We start from the raw sequence: 22,107 nt of genomic DNA, 5'->3' as shown, positions 1-22,107 counted from the left end.
GTGAAATTACCTAGTGAAACACTTTATTGATTAATGGTGAGCAATTAGAGATCCTTCAATTGACATCTGCCTTTTCTTGATTCATTCTATGGGGAATTCTCAAACCAACTCCTAAAAAGGCTAGTTGTCCAATCTTAAACTCAAAGCTTCAGTATTACATCATGAAGCCGGAAACCAGAAACATTTAGCATTTATTCCTTTTATTTATGCATTTTGCAAAAAATTAGAAAATATTTACAGAGTTTCCAGGAAAAATCTGCATAGGAAGATGTAAATTAATTTAAAAATCAAAATCAACAACAGGTTGCGCAAATTTTCCAGTCAGTTGCCTTGCCAGAATAATAAAGTGCTATAATATGAAATAATCGAAAGAGTTATGGAGTACAAAACATGATGAAAGTATTGCGATATTGTAGGTTTCTTGTTTTTTTAAATGTCTGTATATTGACTTTCACTGGCCGTGCCTGCTCAATCTAAAGGGGATAGGGAGAAGTTCAAGACTATGGTTTGGCTCAAAACTATTTATCGTGCCTACGATGTATTTGTTGTTCATCTAGTGTTTATGTAGGGTGAGGAAAAAAAAGGTACAAATTGAAAATAAATCTCATAAACCTATCATGGTTAGGATTTTATCAGGAACATTTTTCAAGATTATTTATTGCCCAACCCTAGCTGTCACTCCAAGTCATTCCAGCCCCCATAACAGCAGTCCCATCACCCTACTTCTTTTCAATTGAAGCTTGAAGCCCACCCCCCAAGCTGATGGCGTTGAACAGGTAGTAGAAGTAAAGATCAGCTTGGGTTGGAGTGGTGGTGGAGGTGGGGGATAGCTGGAAGAGAGGCAGATAAATGACTCCTCCATGGTAATGTCTGGCTGCTTTATGGGGTGTCCTGGCTGTGAGTGATAGCCTTGCTCTCGTTATCTGTCGATTGGGGTAATTGCTGTTTGTCGGAGTCTGGCTGACGGATGGTGATGCAATCTGCCCAGCGTTGGAGGAGGAGGATGGGGGAGGCATTACTCTCATCACTCTCCACAAGTGTCTTCACAAGGAGGCATGCTGTGTGTAACAATATGTATTTGAATTTAAGTGTGTTTGAATGGATACATTCCCGCAGTGTGCCTGCATGTTAATGTGGTTGTGTGCTTCTTTGTCTTTGTGCAATATTCTTATATTGTATGTAAGGTGTCTCAGTGCTCACTCTTTTGCACATCGTAAGCTGCAAATCATGTGTGTGTATGATGAAAAGAAAGTAATTTGAGCATGTGTGAAAGTCAACAGTGTTTGCATAAATGTTTAAGATGCATTAGCCATAATTCATTGGTGCCTAATGGGTTGTGATTGCTCAATCTCTGTGCTGCAGACCTCTGGTGCTGTAGAATGTGATCGTGCATATCAATTCAGGGTCTCTTCCCCGTAAACACACACTGTTGCCGCTCCAATAAAAATACACCCAATTCTGTGGCACCCGAGTGACCACAAATTACAGCACTAATGAATATCCTGCATGTCTGGGCCCATGCCAATTAATGGAAGGAAACAACAAATATGACAAGTAACTTTGCCAGCCGAATTTTTTCACCGGGTGCTAATTTGGACGGCACTTTCTGTGTTGAGCAGCTTCCATTTTGGACCAGCTGTCTTGTAGCAAGTGCTGTCCAAGTCGGTGGTTACAGCCTGCTTTCTGCCTGCCTCGCAGACGGATCCACTGACTGGCTGGCTGTCTGGTTGAGTGACGGTGCATTTTGCAGAATGGAGGACGGGTGATTCATAGCGGCTCTCCGGACTACTTGATAATCATTCCATCTGGGGCGTGGGACAGGCGCTCTTGTCATTGGCACATCACTCATCGTTTGTTCTCTTCATACGGCCCTTTCTCTCTCCATCTCTCCATCCTTCTATCTATCCCAGAGGCCTTGGTCATGACCCTCCGCCCTGCAGGGGAGGTTGTAATGCTGGACCTGTGTGACATGGCAGACCCCCGCTGCACCTTCCCCCCCCATGCACCACCACGCTCCTGCAGCCTGCCACCGCCACTCGCCTCGCGTTTGATTTAATACCAGCCTAAGTGTGAATAAATTCCTGTCACAGCCCATTAAGGAGGCCTTGGAGAGATCTGGCCTGTTATTAATTCTCCACAGCTCCTCACTTTCTCTCCCCTCTCTTAGTTACTATCTCTCTCACTCTGCTGCCGCTCCCTCTCCCATGCCCCTCACCAACCTCCTCATCCTCCCCTCCCTCTCTTACCGCACACTGCCTTGCTTTTTTTAATACCCCGTTAATTACCGCGTCTGTCCTCTTTATTCAAATGAGAAAGGGAGAAATGAAAAGCAGGGAGATGTTTGTAATTTCAAATACAAAAAATGCTATCCACTGTCTGGCTCTTCTCTCCTCACCAGACCTGTGCGAGCTGGCTGTCACCATGTGCGTGTGTGCGTGTGTGTGTAATGAATTCCAGTGGCACTTGCGGTTAGTTTTATCTGAAGAGCAGGGAGTCTGCCGAGGCCTGGTGATAAACAAACGCACCCTCCTAACTGTAATAAGACCGGGAGAGAGGGATGCAGCTTGGTTGGCAGATGCTCTCTTTCCATCCATCTTGCTTTGCTCCCTGATTCCCTGGCTCCCTTTTTTCTTTTCTCTTTTTGTTTCTCTTTCCACTCCCATGGATGTTTTCCCCCCCTGTTGTGCTCCACTTCCTCTCCATTTCTGTCTCCCTCTTTCCCTTCCCATCTTTCATCGCTATGTTCAGGCTCCAGAATTAGTAGTCTGTGCACAGCAGGTGTCTGTACCTCTGTCTTATTAGCCGCCTCATATGTGGCCCATTAGAGGCTCCCTCAATGCCAAGGGCTTTTTAATTGTTTTGCAGGGGTCAGAGGGGCAGTGTAGCCGCAAAGCTCTTGCGGAGGAGGAATCAGTGCTGGGTTTTTTGGGCGAATACGTGTTTTCCTAGTATTTTGCTGCATTTAGTGTCAATCGCAACCCCAATTATTTCTGCTTTGTGTTACAGTGTTTAAGGGCTATGTAAGCAATTAGTTTCTTTCTAAACCATTGTCTGACTATTGTTTACATAAACATAAGGCTTCAAGTAGGTTGAAGATTATATTTAGCTTGTATTGCTGTATTGTGTACATCAGTTTTGTACCTGTGTAACCTTAGAAAAAGGCACATGAGGTAAGCTTTTGAGACTGCTGTAAAAAACAAATAATTGTAGGAGGCAGAATTTTATAAACTTCTAACAGAGATAGGTCAGGCATGTTCTTGGAACATAAAGTAAGTTTTGCCTGGTTACAAGCTTAAATAATACGTAAGCTACTGTAGGTTCACTTGTGTAAAGATTTGGCTTTTGACACTTATTGTCTTAAAACTGTAAATTCTAAAAGGATTCAAGGGATGCAAAATGTTATAATTCACAACAAGTACATTTGAAAAATTAGGTAAAATGTGGAGCGGCAGAAAAAGATCGGCATCATCCGGTGTGATTGATACAGTAATGATGCAAAGGATTCTCTCAGGACATTGTGCCAGACAGGACTGAGGATATACAGAGGTTAGAGGACTGAGTTAAGCATTCTGATGGAAAGAAGTTCAGAAGGTTTTTTTTAAGTCTCTTGTTTGCTCAAAAGGAAACACAAAAATGACAAATCAGTACAAAGTTTTATTGTTGAAACATTCTTGAAAAAGATTACCCTGAGTTCTCAATCAATGTTCAAAAAACATGCAGAAGAAGAACTCATTGGAATCCAACTTGTATAAGTCTTTCTTTAGTTTATAGACTTGAAAAACTGATGTTTCCTTTGTGGAGGATGATTGCTGAAACATAGGAAGTTGTGTCGCATTGGCAGCAGTATTTGATGTGGTGGTGCGGTTGTGGCTTGGAGGATTGAAAAGTACCTCGTCTGCCTCCTCACTTCCTAGCAGAATCTGGAGTCCAGTGAACAGTATGTGGAGGAGGTCAGGGTCTCTGTCTTCTCTCCAAGTCTCATCCAGGGAGGCACCACCTCCACTGGTGCAGTGGCAGTCAGACGTATGCATCTACAGTGGCACCATCCGAGGATTTCTTTTGTTGATTAGATATATCCTGTGGAATTGTCAGTGGTTTGTTTAAATATAATGAATATTGGGTTTTACAATCATTTTGACAGTCCAGAGGAAACAAACTCATCAAAATAATCTCGCTTGTTGTCTTCTTGGTCCAGTAAGAAAAAGCCTAACCGTGTTTTACTCTGCAATCGAAATGAAATGGGGATTATGAAATAAACAAAAAGCTATGTGGTGTCCTCTGTTACTGAAGTGAATAGGTTAATTTGTCTACGGATTTTCTGGTCAGAGTTTGTCAAGATAAGATTGAAGATCCTTTCTTCTTTTATGTATTTGTTGCATGCGACTTGTCTTCACATATGAAACGTGCTTCAAAACTTGCCTTGCCTGTGATGTGGGCATGTTACATCACCTGAAGCCTGTCTGTGTTTTTGTGATCAAACCCTGTCATCACTTTTTTGTTCTGCTTTTTTCTATTTAGTAGAGGGAAAGCTGCTTGCTCAGGTGTTGGCAGGAATATTTACATTTGAACTTGAGAAACTGCTTTGTGTGTAGGTGAAATATTATTAACATGCCTGTTTAGACCTCAACTCTTTCTCACACTAAATGAACAACATCTCCTGCGTGTGGAATTACCTCTTTTATCGCTGTAGAAATCTGCCTGCCTGCCTTTCTCTTTTTCCTTTTTTCACCCCCTACCGCTACCTTCACTCTTAAAGCGAAAGTGGTAATTAGAGCCAATATTAATTTGTTGGAGAGGTGCCATAAAGGGAGCTGATGTTAAGTTTGTGAGAGTGATTGTACTAATTTAACACTTCAGTGAGTCGCAAGATGCTTTTGACGTCTGAAGAAATGTTTTTGGCACTTGAAGAACATTTAAATGCCAGTTTTTTTCAACCCCATAGAAAGCTTCCACTCCCAATTAGGAAAAACAACCTTGAAGTATCATGTTTACTTATGCCTCATTTCCACTGCATGGTTCAGCTCAATTCTATTGACAATTCCCTCTGACCAATCAGTGGTCTGCAGTGTTTTCAATTCAGCGTTTAACGGCTCGGTTTGCTCGGAACCTTGACTGAAGTGTAACCAAGAAAGTACCAGGTACAACTTTTGCTCATTTAAATAAAACAAGAATTCCAAATGTTGGTTTAAGCTCTGCCATACCTTGTGGAAATGCGTTTGAGACGAGGTGTTCAGCTTGGCCTCAGATGATTTAAGCTCCTGACAGACATCTAACAGAGATGAAAGAATGATGTCCGGACGGCTGCGAGATTGAGACAGCGGGTATCACTCTGAGAATTTTGGCTTCAAGCTTTCAACACTCAAACATAAAACATCTTCTCCAGTATACAAATCAGCCCTCACAAGAGAGCCGTCACTCTCTACAGCTACCTCCACAATGCAGTCTGCTTTGGTCCGTCATAAACTAGCTAGTAAGAAGCAAAGATGTAAAATGGGACGTCCTCCTATTGAATTTGCAGGAAGTGTATTTTTCGAGTTGTTATTGTTTGCAGTGAGGATCAATGTGTCCTCTGTGGAAGTTTTTTTTATTTTTGGCTTGTTTCCCTTTAAGGGAAAATATACAGGAAAGGCGGAGAAAGAGGGGATGATGTGAAAGAATGTGTGTCTGATTCAAACCTGGACAGAAAATAATCAGTTTTTGATTCAAATCTTTTTACCATTTCCCTATTTAATTTTTGATGAATTCATATTTAACTGTTATAAAAACTATACTATTTTCATTACTCTGAAAGTTCAGTGTTAAGTATTTACTGTCTTTCAATGTTTTCTGTCACTTTCTCTGTAGATCTCTCTAACTCACAAACTAGCAGGGCATTTTCTAATAAATGTGTTTATTTGAGTTTTTACTTTCCCATGTTAATATGGTTCTAGTCCCAAAAGTCACATATCTGTTAGGCTCTACCTGCTGCAACCAGGGCTTTGACTGTCTGTTGGTTTGTCTCGGATTAGGTGATCATTTATATGCAGTCAACACATTAGAAACCCAGAAGGTTGTGATGTGAATTTTATTCTCCTTATCAGTCTCCAAGCTGCTGTAGCTAATCTGCTCCTGTGTACAAATTAACCTGTTTGCTCTCCTGAACCAAGTATGAACTGAGATATGCACTCAGGCACACAAGCTTATTGTATGTTCTTATGCCTGCAAAAAGATAATTACTGCAAAATGTGACTTCTGCAGAGAAATAGACATTTATAGTTTATTATGTTACATAGCCCTTAGTGCATTCTTTGGATTTTGATCTGATGTGCAATTCCGCTGAAGGGTATGTCGCTTGCATGGCTGCCCATCATTGGTTTTAAAGCAACAGCACTCTAACCTACTTGCCCCTCATTTATTATCACTGGGAACCGAATTACAAAGGAAAACGCAATCGATGGGGCTACCTGGCAGAGACTCAAGTGCTTAGGAGGGAGCGAGAGGGCGCCTAGCCTCAGATACCTCTAAAAGGCTAGATCGATTGCAACAGTCGGCTGACACTGCAGACTTTCACCCTCAATGCTGAGGACGTACTGGAGAGAACCCCCGTTGGTAGGTGTATGCAAGGATGACAACATGGCTATTGTATTTCTGCCACCCCTGGAAGAGAAGGCTTTTGTCTGCCTTCAAAATCCCTTTAAAGGGCTTCATTCCCCCGGGGAAAGTCCATGCCAAACACAGAACACACTTGCACTTAAACCTTCCCGTTGAGAAAAAGCCATAAAGTTTACAAAGTCAATTAAGGCTTTTTTAACTGATGGCAGGCAAATTAAAGCTGCTTGGCTTGGCTCCCTGTGGGTATACTGTCAGATGGTAAACCAGGGCCCACTTAGCGTCACAGGGTTCCCCAGGCAGGGCACAGAGCAGTAAGCAGCTTACTTACCCCCAACTCACTCGTGCTTTTGCCTCAGAATGGGCACTGCGTTTTCCTTCAAGACATTTCCCTTTTGGTCCGAATATTTTTAGTACACATGCGTCACACCAGAGTTCAAGCTGGGAGCATTCAGGATTATCTGGACCTTGATAAAAATCGATGGTCTAAAATAAATTGCACCAGATGAACGTGGCATGAATAGATACATGTGATTATGTATAACCTCGGTCCCTGTTTGCTTCTTGTATTTGTTCCAAATAATGCAACCTAAAGTATTTAAGCAAACATTAAGGGAGGGACATGAATTAGCCCAGGTCTATGAATCTGATTCAAATGGTATATGGATTGTATGGACATGGATACAGTAGTTTCAAAGGTTAGTTTGTAAGTGTCATTCACTGATGCTTGTTTGTTTGGTGTCCTGCTGGTCAGCAGGATCACTGAAAAACTATTGGCCAGATTCTCATAAAACTTGTTTAAAGGGTGTAGCATGAGTGAAGGAAAAACCCATTTGAATTGAAGAGCAGATCCAAATCACAGGGAAGATTCATCATTATTATTCTCTTATGGAAACAGTCTTGGCTTCTGCTCTCTTCAAGTGCCCTTCTACTGGAGTATTAGTTTTCTTAGCTCTTCCTTTTTAGACACACTCATTACTAAAAAATATTATCCCCTTGAGTTTGGTTTGTTCTAATTCTCCTGCCTAATGGAGAGTTTCATTTCCCTTGAGGATATTTTTCAATTTTAGCATAATTTAGAGGATCGTTGGTTTCTGGAAAGGCACCTTTCCAAATAGTTGAGGCTTCTCTCCAAGTTCTTTGTCTCACTTTATTATAAACCATATAATTAAATTAAATTTGACCTGCGTTTTGAAGACGCTGTGTCTTACTATGTGAGGACAGCAGGAGGTCTTCGCTTTAAACGCTGTAACCATGTGAAATGTAGGCAGAGGGCATTGAGTGTGTGGATGATGATGATGGAGGTCTCAACCTGCCTCATCTCTGGCGGTGATGATATATGAGATTGTGAGCAGGGTCGCTCCGGTGGAATAAGAGAGACAGAAGGGTTCGGGGTTGGGCAAAAATTATAGCGTTTATTCCGTAAGAAAATGCAAACAAAAAGACTGCTCCAGGACGGGCAAGGCCAGGACGGTGTGTGTCGGCTGTGATATCCTCCCAGGACCCAGCCTACTGCAAGACAGACCAGAACCAGGTTACCAACATGCTTTATATTAAATGACTGATTACCTGATTCCGATCAGCTGTCTGGTCTCCGGCCGAGCCACTCCCCTCACCCCAGCAGCCGGCGCTCTAACCACACCCGGCTGCCACAGAGATATAAAGGGGTGATATAGGAGCTGCAGTTACATGTCTTCCTCTCCATTAGGGATGGGGTTATGTAATGTTTTATCAAGTCATTTTCAAGCACTCATCCATCTCAAGGTAGGTAAATGAAGAAAGTTCTTATTTTAACATAATGGACGTTAGATAAATATTTAAGCAAGGGAGCAGTGATGCAGTTGATGCAGAGCATAGAAATCCAGATATTGTAGCCACCTACAACCAGATCCAAAATGTCACCATCTTCTGGAACCCGTCTCTTCTCCTCCGTTCCTCTCCTCTCCTCTCCTCTCCTCTCTCTCCTTACTCACAGACTCTTACTCATGTAATCACCAGACATCCGTCGGATCTGTCTGGTTTCCCTATCCTCTTGCTCTTCTGTCCTCCATCACCTCTTCCTCATCATCTCTACTCACTACTTTTCCTCTTTATGCCCCTTCTCCCCCAGCCTTTTCCATCTTTCCCTCTCCTATCTTCTCCTTGCTCCCCAACGTATTTCCCTTGCTCATCCTCTCCTCTCCTCTCCTTTCTTTTCATGTCCTCACCTCTCCTATACTCCAGCTAATCTCCTCTGTATTCACTCCCTTCTTTCCCCTTGTCTCCTCTCCTTTCCCTAATCCTTTCTCCTAACTCACAGACACTTACACTTGTAATTCGCAGACATATCCGTCGGAGTCAAAGCTGCGATTTGAGTTTCAAGCGACAGGGCGGATTAGCAGAGGAATCCTGAGCGAAGGCACGTCTTCGCTCCACTTGCCATATTCTCCCTCTCTCCTCCTGCACGTGTGTGTGTGTGTGTATATTTTAATATGTAGTAGAAGTGGTTTCTTCCTAGCAATTATCTTATAGCTCCTCATCAAAAAACAATGCTAAGGTTGTTAACAGGCTCCTAGAGCATGGTGGTCATGAGTTTTAATTGTAGATTAAATGGGTTAAATGCCTAAAAAGCACATGAATGCCTCATCTTAGTCATATAATAATATAATTACCAGATTAGCTTCATTTTTCTATAATGTCTATGGGATAAAAAAACACTCCCCAATCGGCTTTAACGTGGAGATAATGCAACAGAATTAATTAATATAGAGATGGCAATTATAAAGCTTGATAAGCCCGAAGATACCCTCTTGTTTGTTGGCCTACATTTGATAAATCCCATCTGATTACAGATAAGGATGTTGTGTTGTGTCACCGAACAACACTTGAGCAGTATTGGAGTCACAAAACCTATTTGCTTTTAATTGAAAGTGTTCTCCAGCGGCTCTTTGATGTGAGCGTGTGAATATATTTTATGACCAATCGATTTCAGGTCGGGGGATGTCTTGTGGTGTCCCGTGCCGGGATCTGTGGTGACATGTGACAAGTGATTCCCATGAAAGATTCAGCATCCCCCCCCCCCTGTTCTGTCTTACACCCTTTTACTGAGGACAGCCTTTTTGATCTGATTTGGTCGAGTAAGGGAGAGAATGAGCATGATGAAGGGATTCAGAGAAAGGCGGAGCAGGATGGAGTAACAGCCCGTCATCCATGTCATTTAACCAAACCGTCATCCGTCCTGCTAGCTAACGGCTCCCCGTCTCCTATGAGATTGTCCTGTTTTTAAAGGCTTCAGCTAATGATGGAGCTGCTGTCCTCCGCTCCACTATGCACCATACTTCTCTCTTTTGTTTTTTAGATCCAAACTGATGGTGTTGATGGTGAACAAAGCATCAGACACTGTCAGGATGAAAGCTGCAGATACTAATAAAATGAGACTAATGTAGGTCAGTGCGACTCTTGTGACACCATGTCCATTTCTTTTCAGAATGTGTTTTTTCTGGATATGAATCATGGATGGATAAATGACTGATGCTCTGCCCTGTCCATCAGGCTTAGTAAAAGTTACAGGGACTGGAATCGGATTTGTTTTAACCCCACCACCCCAAACCAACATGTTTAATCTCTTGGGATGACAGTTTGCCAAAATCAGCCCTATAAACAAACTACTTATATTCCATGTGACTTTTGCTTACAAGACGTTCAAAACAGATCTCACCGTGGCTTGTCCTCTGCCCAGATGTGCTGTTAGAGAGCTTCCTGCGGTTGAACATTGTCATGACCTTCTCTCTGTCTCTCTGAATAAGCACACACTAAAGGTTTTCCCACCTACTAGAAAACCTCTAATATGCAATGTTTCAAGGCAGTTTTTTAACAAAAAGACTTAATGTATAAAGATCACGTACACTAAAGCTTAGCTAATGTGAGCTAACTGTAAATGTAACCCTAAAAACATCCAGTTTCACAGTAAATTCTGGTTGTTGCCTTCAGATTAACATGTATTTATTTAACAATTGCAGTGCCGAAGCATCACTAATAGGACTGAATTGATTAATTGATCAGAAAGAGATGTCATCATCAATCATTTTTAAAGCAAACATGCTAAAATTCCCATTTTCTTTTCACAAAATGTGGGGCTTTGATGCTTTTCTCTGATTTGTATTACGCTATTATTATTATTATTATTATTATTATTATTATTATTATTATTATATATATATATTTTTTTGGGCTGTTGGTCAGACATCATTTAATGTTTAAATACAGATTATTTCATCAATAATACAAATAGTAATGGGTCACTCTTGGACAACACCAGATCAGCTTGTCTTAAGTTTTTTGTTTTAGCTTTAAAGGTTCTTTATATATTTCAATTCAAATGTGGTGTAAATACTTGTCTCTATTCTTTTTTTTTTGGTGCTAAATAGTTTCTTAAAAATACTTATTGTTATTGTCTTTAGATTTTTTTACCTACCATTATGACTTATTTTCTTAGATTGTTTTTGTTCGCTGCACCAGACACCAAATCTAATTCCTTGTATGTGTAAACGTACACGGCAATAAACTTGATTCTGATTCTGATTGTTTTTGGCAAAGATACTGCACCTTTTCAACAGATAAGATAGAATTCCAAACACTGAACAATGCCCACCTAATAACTAATTTCTATGTGCAGCCACACCCTCACACACACATTTCCAACTTCCCAAACAGGCTATCACATCTGACCATAAACACTTGCACAGCTGCACATTCTCCGACACACACTCACATGTCTCCTCCGCCTGTGCCAATCTCCATTTCCACTCCTTCTCGGGTCACTGTGCTTTTCCACCGTCCTCCGCCAGTCCTCTGACGTCTGCCAGCGTTTCCAGGTTATGTGCAGCAGGAAGGCAGGCTGCCAGTCTGCAGGACGCCTTCAGAGACAGGAGCTCAGACAGCGCTTCCTTGTTTACTTTCATGAGTTGTTGACTGGCCACCCTGCCGCGGCCGATGCGGTGTCAAAGCGTGTCAGAAGAGGCCTTCAGCGGATTGAAAAGGCATCAAAACATTATTGTGGGGCCGAGGCGCAGAGTGGCGGGCCAAGAAATAAAAAAGTACATCTGCTGGATTCCTCAAGAGGTGTTGTGTGTAAATCCTTGTTCTCCAGACAGAAAAAAAACAACAATGTTACACAGCTCCTTTCCTCTGCTTTGTTCTCAGTATACCCTTTTTCCAAACATCGCCTTATAGGTGTGAAGGATTAGAGTTAGGCTAATTATGAGGTTATGAATGGAAATTTATCTCCCGAGGTTGCAGAACAATTTCTGTGGAAAAAAGCAGTCTTCTTATTCATATATCAAGATATGCCAGCAAGCCTTTTATGATGAATGTGCTGTGAAAGCTTCGCTGCCTCCATACTCTTATTTCCACTGTGAAAAATGTGGAATTTCATGTGTGGTTTCAAGGAAAAGCTGAGAGTAGATTCTTGTGAAAGAATCTGGATTCAGAAGCAGTACATTTAGCCTTTGAAGCCTTTAAACACTTGTAAAATATTTCTATGATTGCCGCTCTTTTTTTATGCTTGATGTCAAAATGTTTTCTATGTAAAATAAATGTATTCTTTGTTTAAAACGTGTTGACTGGAATGACAAAGGCTCATGGTATCATCATGTTAATACTGAGAGAATGACCAAGTTATTTCAAGAACTGCTCATCAGGGTAATGAGGCATATCCCATGTAACACACACACATAGACACACAGAATTGAAGTGAAAGTCAAAGAGGGATTCGAAGTGGGAGGGGGTGAGAGAGATTGTGAGGCAGAGAGACCCCCTGAGAGAGGAGGAGAGAGAGACTGGAAGGCCTCCAAATGTTCCACTCTGGAATATCTTCAAGGACAATCAGCTAAACAGTTGATATTAAGAGAGCTGTGTGAAATCGATTGCTCAAGGTGTTATCTGCGCTGCAAAAATGGCTGGTAATTAGTCATGGCTAAAGGAGTGTTACCGAGAGAGTGAGACTGATTTAATCTCAATAAATTTCACTGCACTGCAGATACAGTAGCTCCTGAATGAGTGAGCTCTTTGCTTCCCCTCTCTTTCTCTCTTCGGCTATCCATCAGAAGAAAAGCAGCTGAGTAAGTAGCTGTGATGTACTGCTGTTGCTAAATGTGCCTTTAAATGTGGACGTTTTGCCCGAGGTACTCGTTCAAAGGCAGCGTAAATTTGGCAGCTCTACCTGTTTTTATTCCGACTCTCCAGCAGCAGCAGAGCCTTTATTTGTTTATGTATAAAGCTCGGGCGTTGAGGTACTTCGGCAGCTGTTGACTTAGAGATCTTGGCGGCACATTCAGAGGCAATCAGCGGACAAAACCTTCAGTGACTGACGGGAGAGTGGGTTGTTTGCTTCTCTGTGATGTACCTGATGTGTTAGCTTAGCGATTAGCAGAGCCAGGGTTGATGCACTTAAGTACTCAGTATTTGCAGAGAGGTCAATCAGCAGGTGGGAAAACTTGGTTTATTGTATGTTGGATGAAGACATACATTGATTTGGCTTTCAAAGGTCCATTAATCATCACCATATACAAACTCTAAAGGGTAAGGCAGGTGTTCTTTCTTTAAGTCAACAAATCCCATGAAAATAACCAACACGTCCAATACTTTTACTCATGTGTTTTTTCTATGGAACCCAGACACATTCATTCCTACTGAGGATGTAAATCTTTAGCTATGGGTCATAAATATATTTGAATTTGTTGTCATGTTAGCAACAAAGCTGTAGCTATGAAAATGTTGATCATTAACTTTGGCCAAGCTTTGTCAACAACCGATGGATAATTGTCATTAAACTTATGCCTGAAATGAATGGTTTCCTGACCCTCACTTTTTATCTTGTGCCAACTGCAAGTGAAATTTCTACCAAAAATTGTCCCAATATGCTTTATGATCAAATACCTGCCAAACTAAAAGCTTTCCCATCAGACTCAGTTGTTATTGTTTATATGTTACGTAAGTGTTTAACAATATATTAGCAAATTAGCATCAGCATGTTAGCATCCAATGTGTTTCTCATGGGATTTTACGACTGGGAAAAACCTCCCTGTTAATGTTCTCATGCTAGCAGCAACAATAACAACAGTCTTTAGGAACAACATAACATCTGGAAACTGTTTCTTCATTAATATGGTGAAGTAAATTATATTTTACAAGGACTTACAGTAGTGCAGGAAGTGTGAAGTTTATGCAGTGTTATGAGCTTGTTGCTAAAGAAGTGCTGCCAGGGAAACCTTTGTAAAGTGTAGCAGCTTAAACTTGGTTCCACGGGACTTTTCAGTACCAGTGTTAGGCTTGAATTATTAGTTTTCTGCTGAATTGTCATTGCTTTGTTTGTGTAAGGTATTTGTTGTGTTTGTGATCTTTTGTAAACCCGTGTTTTTTCAGCAGACAAAAAGGCAATCTGACTTTCATATCTGTAGATTTGTGCGTCTCAGATACATCATTTTTCTTTTGTCATTTGATCCACAGAAGCTGAAACAGAAGAACCAGCAGCTGAAGCAGATCATGGACCAACTGCGTAACCTCATCTGGGAGATCAACTCCATGCTGGCAGTCAGGAGCTGAGCCACACACACACACACACACACACACACACACACACACACACACACACACACACACACACACACACACACACACACACACACACACACACACACACACACACACACACACACACACACACACATATACTACACCTAATGGACGGAGAGGTCTGGTTGTTTACTGGATGTGCGACAGGGCACCAAATGCTGGCTGAGGCGGCACTTTTACCGAAGAAATTGGGACTTTGGCAATATCAACCTGAAGAAAACCTGTAACAATGGAAGGAGAAATTAGATCGAGACACATGAAGACTGGGAGTAAAGTGACATCAGTGTGGACGACGGCAGAAGATATTCTGTCTACCTCGACATTTTAATCAACAAAAGGATTTCATAATCTGAAGAGTTATTATATTATGTTTTATCTATTTGTAGGTACTAGCTCGGTAGAAGGTTTATGCCTGTAGAAACACATTGATATATTCTGTTTCATCTTTTATCGTAGTTTTAGCCCTACATTTGAAACAAATGATTTTATATGGCCCCTAAAACCTTTAAAAAGAAGGAGAAACACTGTGGCAAAATAAGGAGTCTTATTCATACTTTAATGATCTGATTTTTTTCATTTGATATGAGTGGATGTTATATGTAAACTCGTCTATGGCCTGCTCTGATTGGACTTGACATGTCAATACGATGCCTTGTTAAGGATTCTGCTGAACTATAAATCTTCCTCTGATTTTTAAAAAACTCAGTTCTGTTTGTGATTTTTGTTCCCTGATGTATCTGACGTCTGTCGCTCCTGTATTCCTCCAGCATCTCAGAGCCACTCCTAGGAATTGTGCTTAAAGGTAATTTATCATATTATTATCAATGTACCGAGCGTTAAGAGTCTTTTTTTTGCTCAATGATGGACAAATAATGTTCCGAAATTACCCTAAACCAAGTCTGTAATGCATTTCCTTTACACTTTCAGCACATCCCTCACTACTAACACACTAAAATACTGTTTGTCTTACAGTATGTGGCACACCTTTTTTTATTTCTAGTGTGTGAATTGAATTTACAAATGTATTTTAAGACAGTTTTTAGCTTCAATGTCATGTGACTCTATATCCATACACATTACTATAACTGCCTTGAGCACATAAGACCAACCAGCTTTATTGGATATTATTCACCCTTCTGTCTTATATGACTATTTCTGTAAAAACAGGTTTTTCATAATAGTTTACATGTCATGTGACCCGTTGACTCCCAATCCTAGTCTGATATTATAACTACACTGGACACATAAGACATGGCTCTTTTAATTGGATTTGAGAAACCTCTTTTCATATGACACGTTTTAAGTATTTGTTTGAAGATTTAGCAGATTTCAATTAAAGTCTTTCATGTTTTTCATTACCAATGCAGCATTGTAGTACTACACTGGACAAATAGGACCAAATATCTTTTTATTGCATTTTAGTGCTTCTTAAAAAAAACTTATGTCTCAATAGTCATATGAACGATACTCAAATCAAATTGATATATTGCTAAAATCTAATAAAAAAAGGTGAAGTAAAAAAATGCCGCATTAATTTTGAGTCACAAGGTCACATGACAGGGACGCTATTGAAAAAGAATTCCCCATTTATAGCTGAGAAACGTCAGACTGAGTAAGTAAGGGTAGGACGGAGAAGAATTCCCAAAAGACATCATTCAATCCAAGCAACATGAGCGAAAATCTGAGTCGCGTGCACACACACAAACACACAGTCACATGTCACTGCCATCAGGTCACAGATGAATATGGGTGTCTGATACGGGTGCGTTTAATAATTCAGGGCAAAGCCGCGGTCCCATCTAAGATGTTATGAGGCTATCGTCCTCAGGGAGACACAGAAGGACAGATTTGGAGCTGTGAGAAGACTTTCAGAGGAGTAAAGAAAAATCAATGGTCTGAGTTGTGACTAATAAACCCCCCCCAGAGGTCTAATACAGGGTGGTTATAATATCTGTGAGGGCAGCGCAGCATTATGACTGTACTAATGGAGTGTGTTCTCACTGAGCCGAGGCACAGGTCAGGGGCTGAGTAACTTGCCCATGCAGACTGTCAGAAATGATGAAGCAAATCAAACGTACGGGGGGGGTCACACCCTGCTTTATACAGCAAGATATTGTGTCAGCAGATCCTCTACAGTGTCATATTCAGACATTGTCACGCACAATTTTTTCGTATATATTTGACATACAGACTATGTTGTGTTGTTATAAAATGTTTGATAAAATAAAATGGCGCTTTTTGCGATGATATGGCATAATATAAATGCCTATGCCTATTTTTTTGACACTTTTGACATATCATGCTATGTTATTTTTCATATTCCTGACATACTATAATATGTCATTTTTGGGGTTATTTCTGAAATACTATACTATGTCACTTTCTAATATTTTCAACATACTAAACTATCCTGTTTTTCTGATATTTTGACATACTATACTATTTAATTATTTCAGAAATGTTCAACGTACCATTCATTTGAGTTTTTAGTGATATTTTGACATACTATACTATGTCGTTTTATTTGGATATTATCAATCTTTTCAAGACATACCTCTTTTGTAAAGTTTCAATGACATACTAAATTATGAGCTTTTTTTATGACAAACTATGCAATGGCATTTTAAAAAAATGATTTTTAAATGATATCCAAGGTATATTATAAAATGATATTTTTTGACATACTATGACATCTTTTATTTATTTATTTTGGCATACCATCCTATGATATTTCCCATTATATTTTTATGACACTGTACGATGATATTTTCCTTATTTTTTTTTACTATACTGTGTCTTGTTTAATTGCGTAGTATACTATGTCATTTTTATGGCCATCGTTATTGTAACATTTTTATGTACTTGTAGTACTCAATATGATAAAACATTTTTTATGACATTCTCTGACTCATGTCATGCCAGTCCTTGCTGACTTTTTATGGCACAATATAGGAGTTTTAAAAATACTAAAGTATGATTTTTGATGGCATACTGTTGTGTGACTTTTGACCTGCCTTTATTGTGACATTCAATTGTATAACATGTTGATTCTTTTCACAGCAAACATTTAAAAACACTGTAAAGAAACGGCACAATGCAATGCAGTTATCATCAAATAAGAGTTTATTTTTTTATAAATCATTCTTACAAAATTGGCATTTACCTATTTCATTTGTGACCTCTATAAAAGTCTTCTGTTAATTACATGGTAGGAGGGAGGAGAAGGCATCAGGACAGTTGGGCTTGACCGAGTCCTTCCAGATCAACAGATTTGACTTCTGACTGGTAAAGTGATAACAGCCAAATCACTGATAAATAATCCCAAACAGGAAGTGGTCATACGTTGTCACCTTAGCAACAGTGTCCAAACACAAAGATGAAAACAGGGTTTTGGAATAAGGGAATGGAAGCTGTGACTCATCCAGTGTATGAATGCAGGGCTGTTGGGGCCCTGCGTTTGCTGCTATTGCTGCCCGTCTACTGGAAAGGTCTAGGACAGACAGTGCTCGGCATCTCGAGAACTCACATGTTGATAAAAAGGCACAAATCAAGAACAGACTAGTTTCCAGCACACATGCTGTTGACACTATAAACACCGACTGCCTGGCACATTTTGGGTAAACCTTCTTCCATCTGTTTTCATGCACACAATGATAACTTGCATAATGTTCCCCCTAATCAAATGACAGAGGCTTTATAAGCGGATGCAGAGGTTTTCCAGGTGGCCTAAATCACATCCGTCCCACTCTGATGGAGCACCGGACTCGACATACCGTACAGCACGCCAACTGAGAGATGGAGCAGGTCTCTGTTGCCAAGTTATCTGACCTGAAAGCAGGCTTTGAAAAGAGGCAATTTAAACACAGTGTGAGACAGCTTCAGACCCATTATTGTAATGCATGGGGGGAAGATGTTACGGCACAATCTGAAAATGTTTCCATCTGGTTCAGAGGACCCAGCTGCTTATTATTTTCCATGTGTCAGTTGGCGTAGTCTTTATTGGGACTTTGCAATTTGACTCCCGCACAGACTCCCAATCCAATTCTAGATCACTGGTGTGTTCGATGTTTTAGAGTTAAAACTCAACTCTGAAGACTTTTTCTCTCTCTCTTTGGGAGTTCGGTTTGAGACAGAGTGTGAGTAAGTGTCCCTGGAAAACCAACGCACAGTGAAACATAACAAGAGCTGTGTATTGGCATCTTTGTGGATTAATGTGCAGCGCATAGAAAATAATCTGAATAAATACCATTAACTGCCCTCAGCGATGCAGGATCAGTCTTATGTTTGCGCCACGTCATCTCAAATCGTACACTGTTTTTTTTTCTTCAAAAAATAAATATATGCCTATATACAGTGCTGAGAGGCGCGTTGATTTGAAATGAGCGGTGTGTTTTGCGTTTGAAATGTCTGCAAAGCTGGGGGACGCGGTTCTCTTGAGATGATCCACATACATTGATTCAAATGATTGAACATGAAAGGCTTGGTATGGATTCAAACAATATGGTTCTCCCAAGAAGGAGGAATAGGAACCAGATGCACACAGAGTAAGGAGTGTGTCGTTCCCAGAATCACGTTCTGTACTATAGATGAGAGAACATTTGCTGCTGTGACTCCACATTAAACAGATCGTAAATCTCTCCTGGCAAAACAACTAACACTCCAAACTAGAAGTCACAGAATGCAAATACATTTAATGCAATGATGGGGAGAAAGAAAACACATGATAGTCCTGCTGTTTGATAAATGCTGAAAACAGAGTAGCTTTGCAATGGCAGCATTTGGATATGACAATTCATAGCGTGAACGACACCTTTGTTGACACTGAAAAGGCTTTACAATACATTTCATATAATCTATTCGTAGAACACAATGAAAACAGATAAAAACCAAAGTAAAACATGTGTGACGCTGATAATGACAATGTGGATGTAAGCTAATGATTAACACACACACACACTGAACAGACATTACGCTGAATGCCTGCCTGACAGAAAGGCCACTAAAAGCATGCTGCTTTCATTATGAGTCTGAAAACTAAATATGAGAGTTGCCTGCGCTCAAAGCCGCTGGAGCTAGTCATTTAAGCATTTAGATCTCGTATGGTTGTCCAATACCAATAAGGTCATTTAAGGTGCAAAATGTTAGGCGGTTTGCCGTAAATACTATGGGCGATCTGAGCAGATGTTATAAGTAACAGGGAGGCTGTGTGGCAGGGAGGGAAAAAAAAGCTCTCCCAAGGCTAGCATCAGCCAGCAGGTCATGTTTGTGGGTCACTGCTTCCCCATCACAGCCGTCCGTAATGTTAGAGTGTTTCATCAACAGCTTGTCTCCTGGGAATAAAACAGCACTCCAATTGAAATAGCTTTACTTAATTGAAGCCCAAACATATCTCTGCCTGACAAATGGAGGAGAAAACCTTTTGTCAATTTAACGGCTCTGAGGTCACGGGGGACACAAAATCGTGACGGCAGGACAGCCACATTGGACTGATGACTCAAATATTTCAACACAAGAGCGTCTAGGCATCTCGAAATGATGTAGGCAACGTGATGTGCAATAAACAATTGTTAAACGCAGACCCTGATGGCAGAATGGCACTGATGCGCTCAGCGTTTAAAAACTAAAATCTCTCTACAAGCACTCCTGTGAAATGACACCGGCCACTAAAGACCCGCAATGGTCTGAAATGTTTTTCCGTTCCTCCATGTAAGGATGGTGCTGCGAGGCCATGCAGGAAGAATAAATGGGCGAAACGAGTTTGGGTTAGAAAGCAACGTTATGCTCCATTTCATCTAGAAATGTTCATTTCGCTCATTCCAACGGAAGGAGAATGTACTCCGCTTGAGCTTATGGTTGGATGAGCCAACTTTTCAAGGCTCTGTGCACACAACATGCACGCACACATAAACACACTCACACACACGCGCATAAGAGCGAAGTCGAGAGTTTGGAGGGTGGGAATAAAGGATGATGAAAGTAAGTGAAAAAAAAAAGATGAGAAAAGTACAAATGCAGTGGTGAGGGTGAGAGGAAAATGGGATATGAAAGTAGATGTTTTTCTAACTTAACTCAGTGATAACGGGGCGGCGGAGGGACCATTATAAAAGCTATATCAGCACATCAAGGAGTGAGCCGGGGAGAGGAGAGATGGGATGTTTTCAGGCTCAAGGAAGCTGAGCATTTCAAGAAATAATGGCTGCTTTGCTATATAAAAAAAACACTTCAATAATGGGTAGGACACTGCTGTTTACGTTTCTCCCTTGAGAATGAAAATATGACACTGAAGACGCTCTGATTTGAAACCTCTTAGAGAGAAGAGTCAACAGTGACACCAAAGAGCTGATTTGTACAGAAATCAAATCAACTGAAGAACAGGGTTTCCTGGGCTATAAAGCAGGGGATTGGGAAGTCCAGTATTACATCCTGATGCAGGCTGGGGGAGGGTTGCTAGGGGCGATCAGTAGGACTTATGGTGGGCCGGGTTTGCCAGGTTTGTGATCGTGTACACCTTCCCTCTTCTACCGTCCTGCACATGTGCCGAGAGAGCAGGAAAGTCAATGTCGTGCTTGTTCATGTTGTACAAAAAAATATTCTATCCAAGAGTTCTCGTCGTCAGTAGTGTGTGCTGCATGTTTGCACATTTGCAGAACATACAGAACTGTTTGGCATGTCCATCAGTTTGTGTACTCTTCTCTGTCTGTCTGTTTGCGATTTCTGTTTGTGTTTTTTGTATCCAAACGCCATCTGCTTGTTTCCTATTCATCCCTTCACACGTCAAGTCCTGGCAGCAGCGGCGCTGTGGTCATTGGCAATGTGCTGAGTGGAAGACAGAGCAGTGTTGCTCCCTGTCCACCCCGCTGTAGTCCTACTACTCCTTCTACTCTCCACTGAGTCTCTCTCACGCGCCTCCCCCTGCGTGGGGTCTCCCGCGAGGGGGCGCCGGTCCTGTCAGAGCCTCTCAATGTCCCTGTATTTCTTGCGCAGGATGGAGACCTGGTCCTTGAACAGGACGGGGTCCAACCTCATCTGAGAGTGGACCAGCGGCATGGCGCCAAACCAGCTGGCGAACTTGTTCATGCAGGTTTGCCGCTGGGCGAAGTGGTCCGGATCAGCCCAGCGAGAAGCCCTTGAAGACTAGGGGGAAGAGGAAGAAGAAGTTTAGCTTCGTATTATCACAGCTTTTACGCAAAGCGACTTACAATAAGCATAAAGGTTCAAACTAAGGATAACAAGAACAGCGCTGACATGTTTAATAACAATTATAACTGACAAAGAAAAGTATAGTATGACGGCGCTAATTTATATAGAAGAACATGACGCACGTATACGATGGCGCCACAGACGTAAACAAAAAGAAGACGTCAGAGCTCCATAAAAACAAAGCTTTGTATGCCGTTTTACGGTTGTTCTGACAAGATTTTCATATTTTTGGAGTAATTGTAAAAAATGTTAAGGACAGAAATATTGTTTTCTGGCATCACTTTAAAATTTTACAAGAAAAATCTGCATTTTGGCACGAGGGCGCAGCGCCCGTTACCCGGTTTAGACAAAACCCTACTTTAGTTTAGTGATTCATAACCGCGGGGTACTTATACCCAATGAAGTACTTAACATAATTAACTACACTATATGGTTACCAGTTTTAAATTGTTAGTAGTAGTAGTAATAGTAGTAACAGTAGTAATAGTAAGAAAATAGCTACAGTTAGCTAAATGGATTAACTGTTGGAATAGCGAGCTTAAAACTCACCATAAACACAAAACAATTCAACTGTATGGAAAACCATTGGAACAATATCCTAGTTTAGGCTGAATGACTTCAGATCCACTTCAAAAGCAATTGTGATGAACTCTTTTTGAACCTGGTGGAGTGGTGTCGATGGGATGGGATGTGAGGCTATGCCAGACA

At 41.0% G+C, this 22,107-nt stretch overlaps 2 protein-coding genes across 2 annotated transcripts in view; one reads left to right on the top strand and one right to left on the bottom strand.

Annotated features, from left to right (window-relative positions):
* Nucleotides 1–16,601, top strand: part of med30 (mediator complex subunit 30) — a 32,568-nt gene extending 15,967 nt beyond the window's left edge. Inside the window, exon 5 of the mRNA XM_063900102.1 lies at nucleotides 14,074–16,601. Within this exon, the coding sequence (XP_063756172.1) occupies nucleotides 14,074–14,169 (96 nt within the window). The 3' untranslated portion in view covers nucleotides 14,170–16,601. The remainder of the gene's footprint in view (nucleotides 1–14,073) is intronic.
* A 703-nt stretch (nucleotides 16,602–17,304) lies between these two features.
* Nucleotides 17,305–22,107, bottom strand: part of ext1b (exostosin glycosyltransferase 1b) — a 107,292-nt gene continuing 102,489 nt past the window's right edge. Inside the window, exon 11 of the mRNA XM_063900099.1 lies at nucleotides 17,305–21,333. Within this exon, the coding sequence (XP_063756169.1) occupies nucleotides 21,148–21,333 (186 nt within the window). The 3' untranslated portion in view covers nucleotides 17,305–21,147. The remainder of the gene's footprint in view (nucleotides 21,334–22,107) is intronic.

The sequence above is a fragment of the Eleginops maclovinus genome, chromosome 13, assembly GCF_036324505.1.
Source record: "Eleginops maclovinus isolate JMC-PN-2008 ecotype Puerto Natales chromosome 13, JC_Emac_rtc_rv5, whole genome shotgun sequence".
Classification (NCBI taxonomy): domain Eukaryota; kingdom Metazoa; phylum Chordata; class Actinopteri; order Perciformes; family Eleginopidae; genus Eleginops; species Eleginops maclovinus.
Note: the sequence above shows the minus strand (reverse complement) of the source record. Positions and strands in the feature narration are given on the sequence as shown.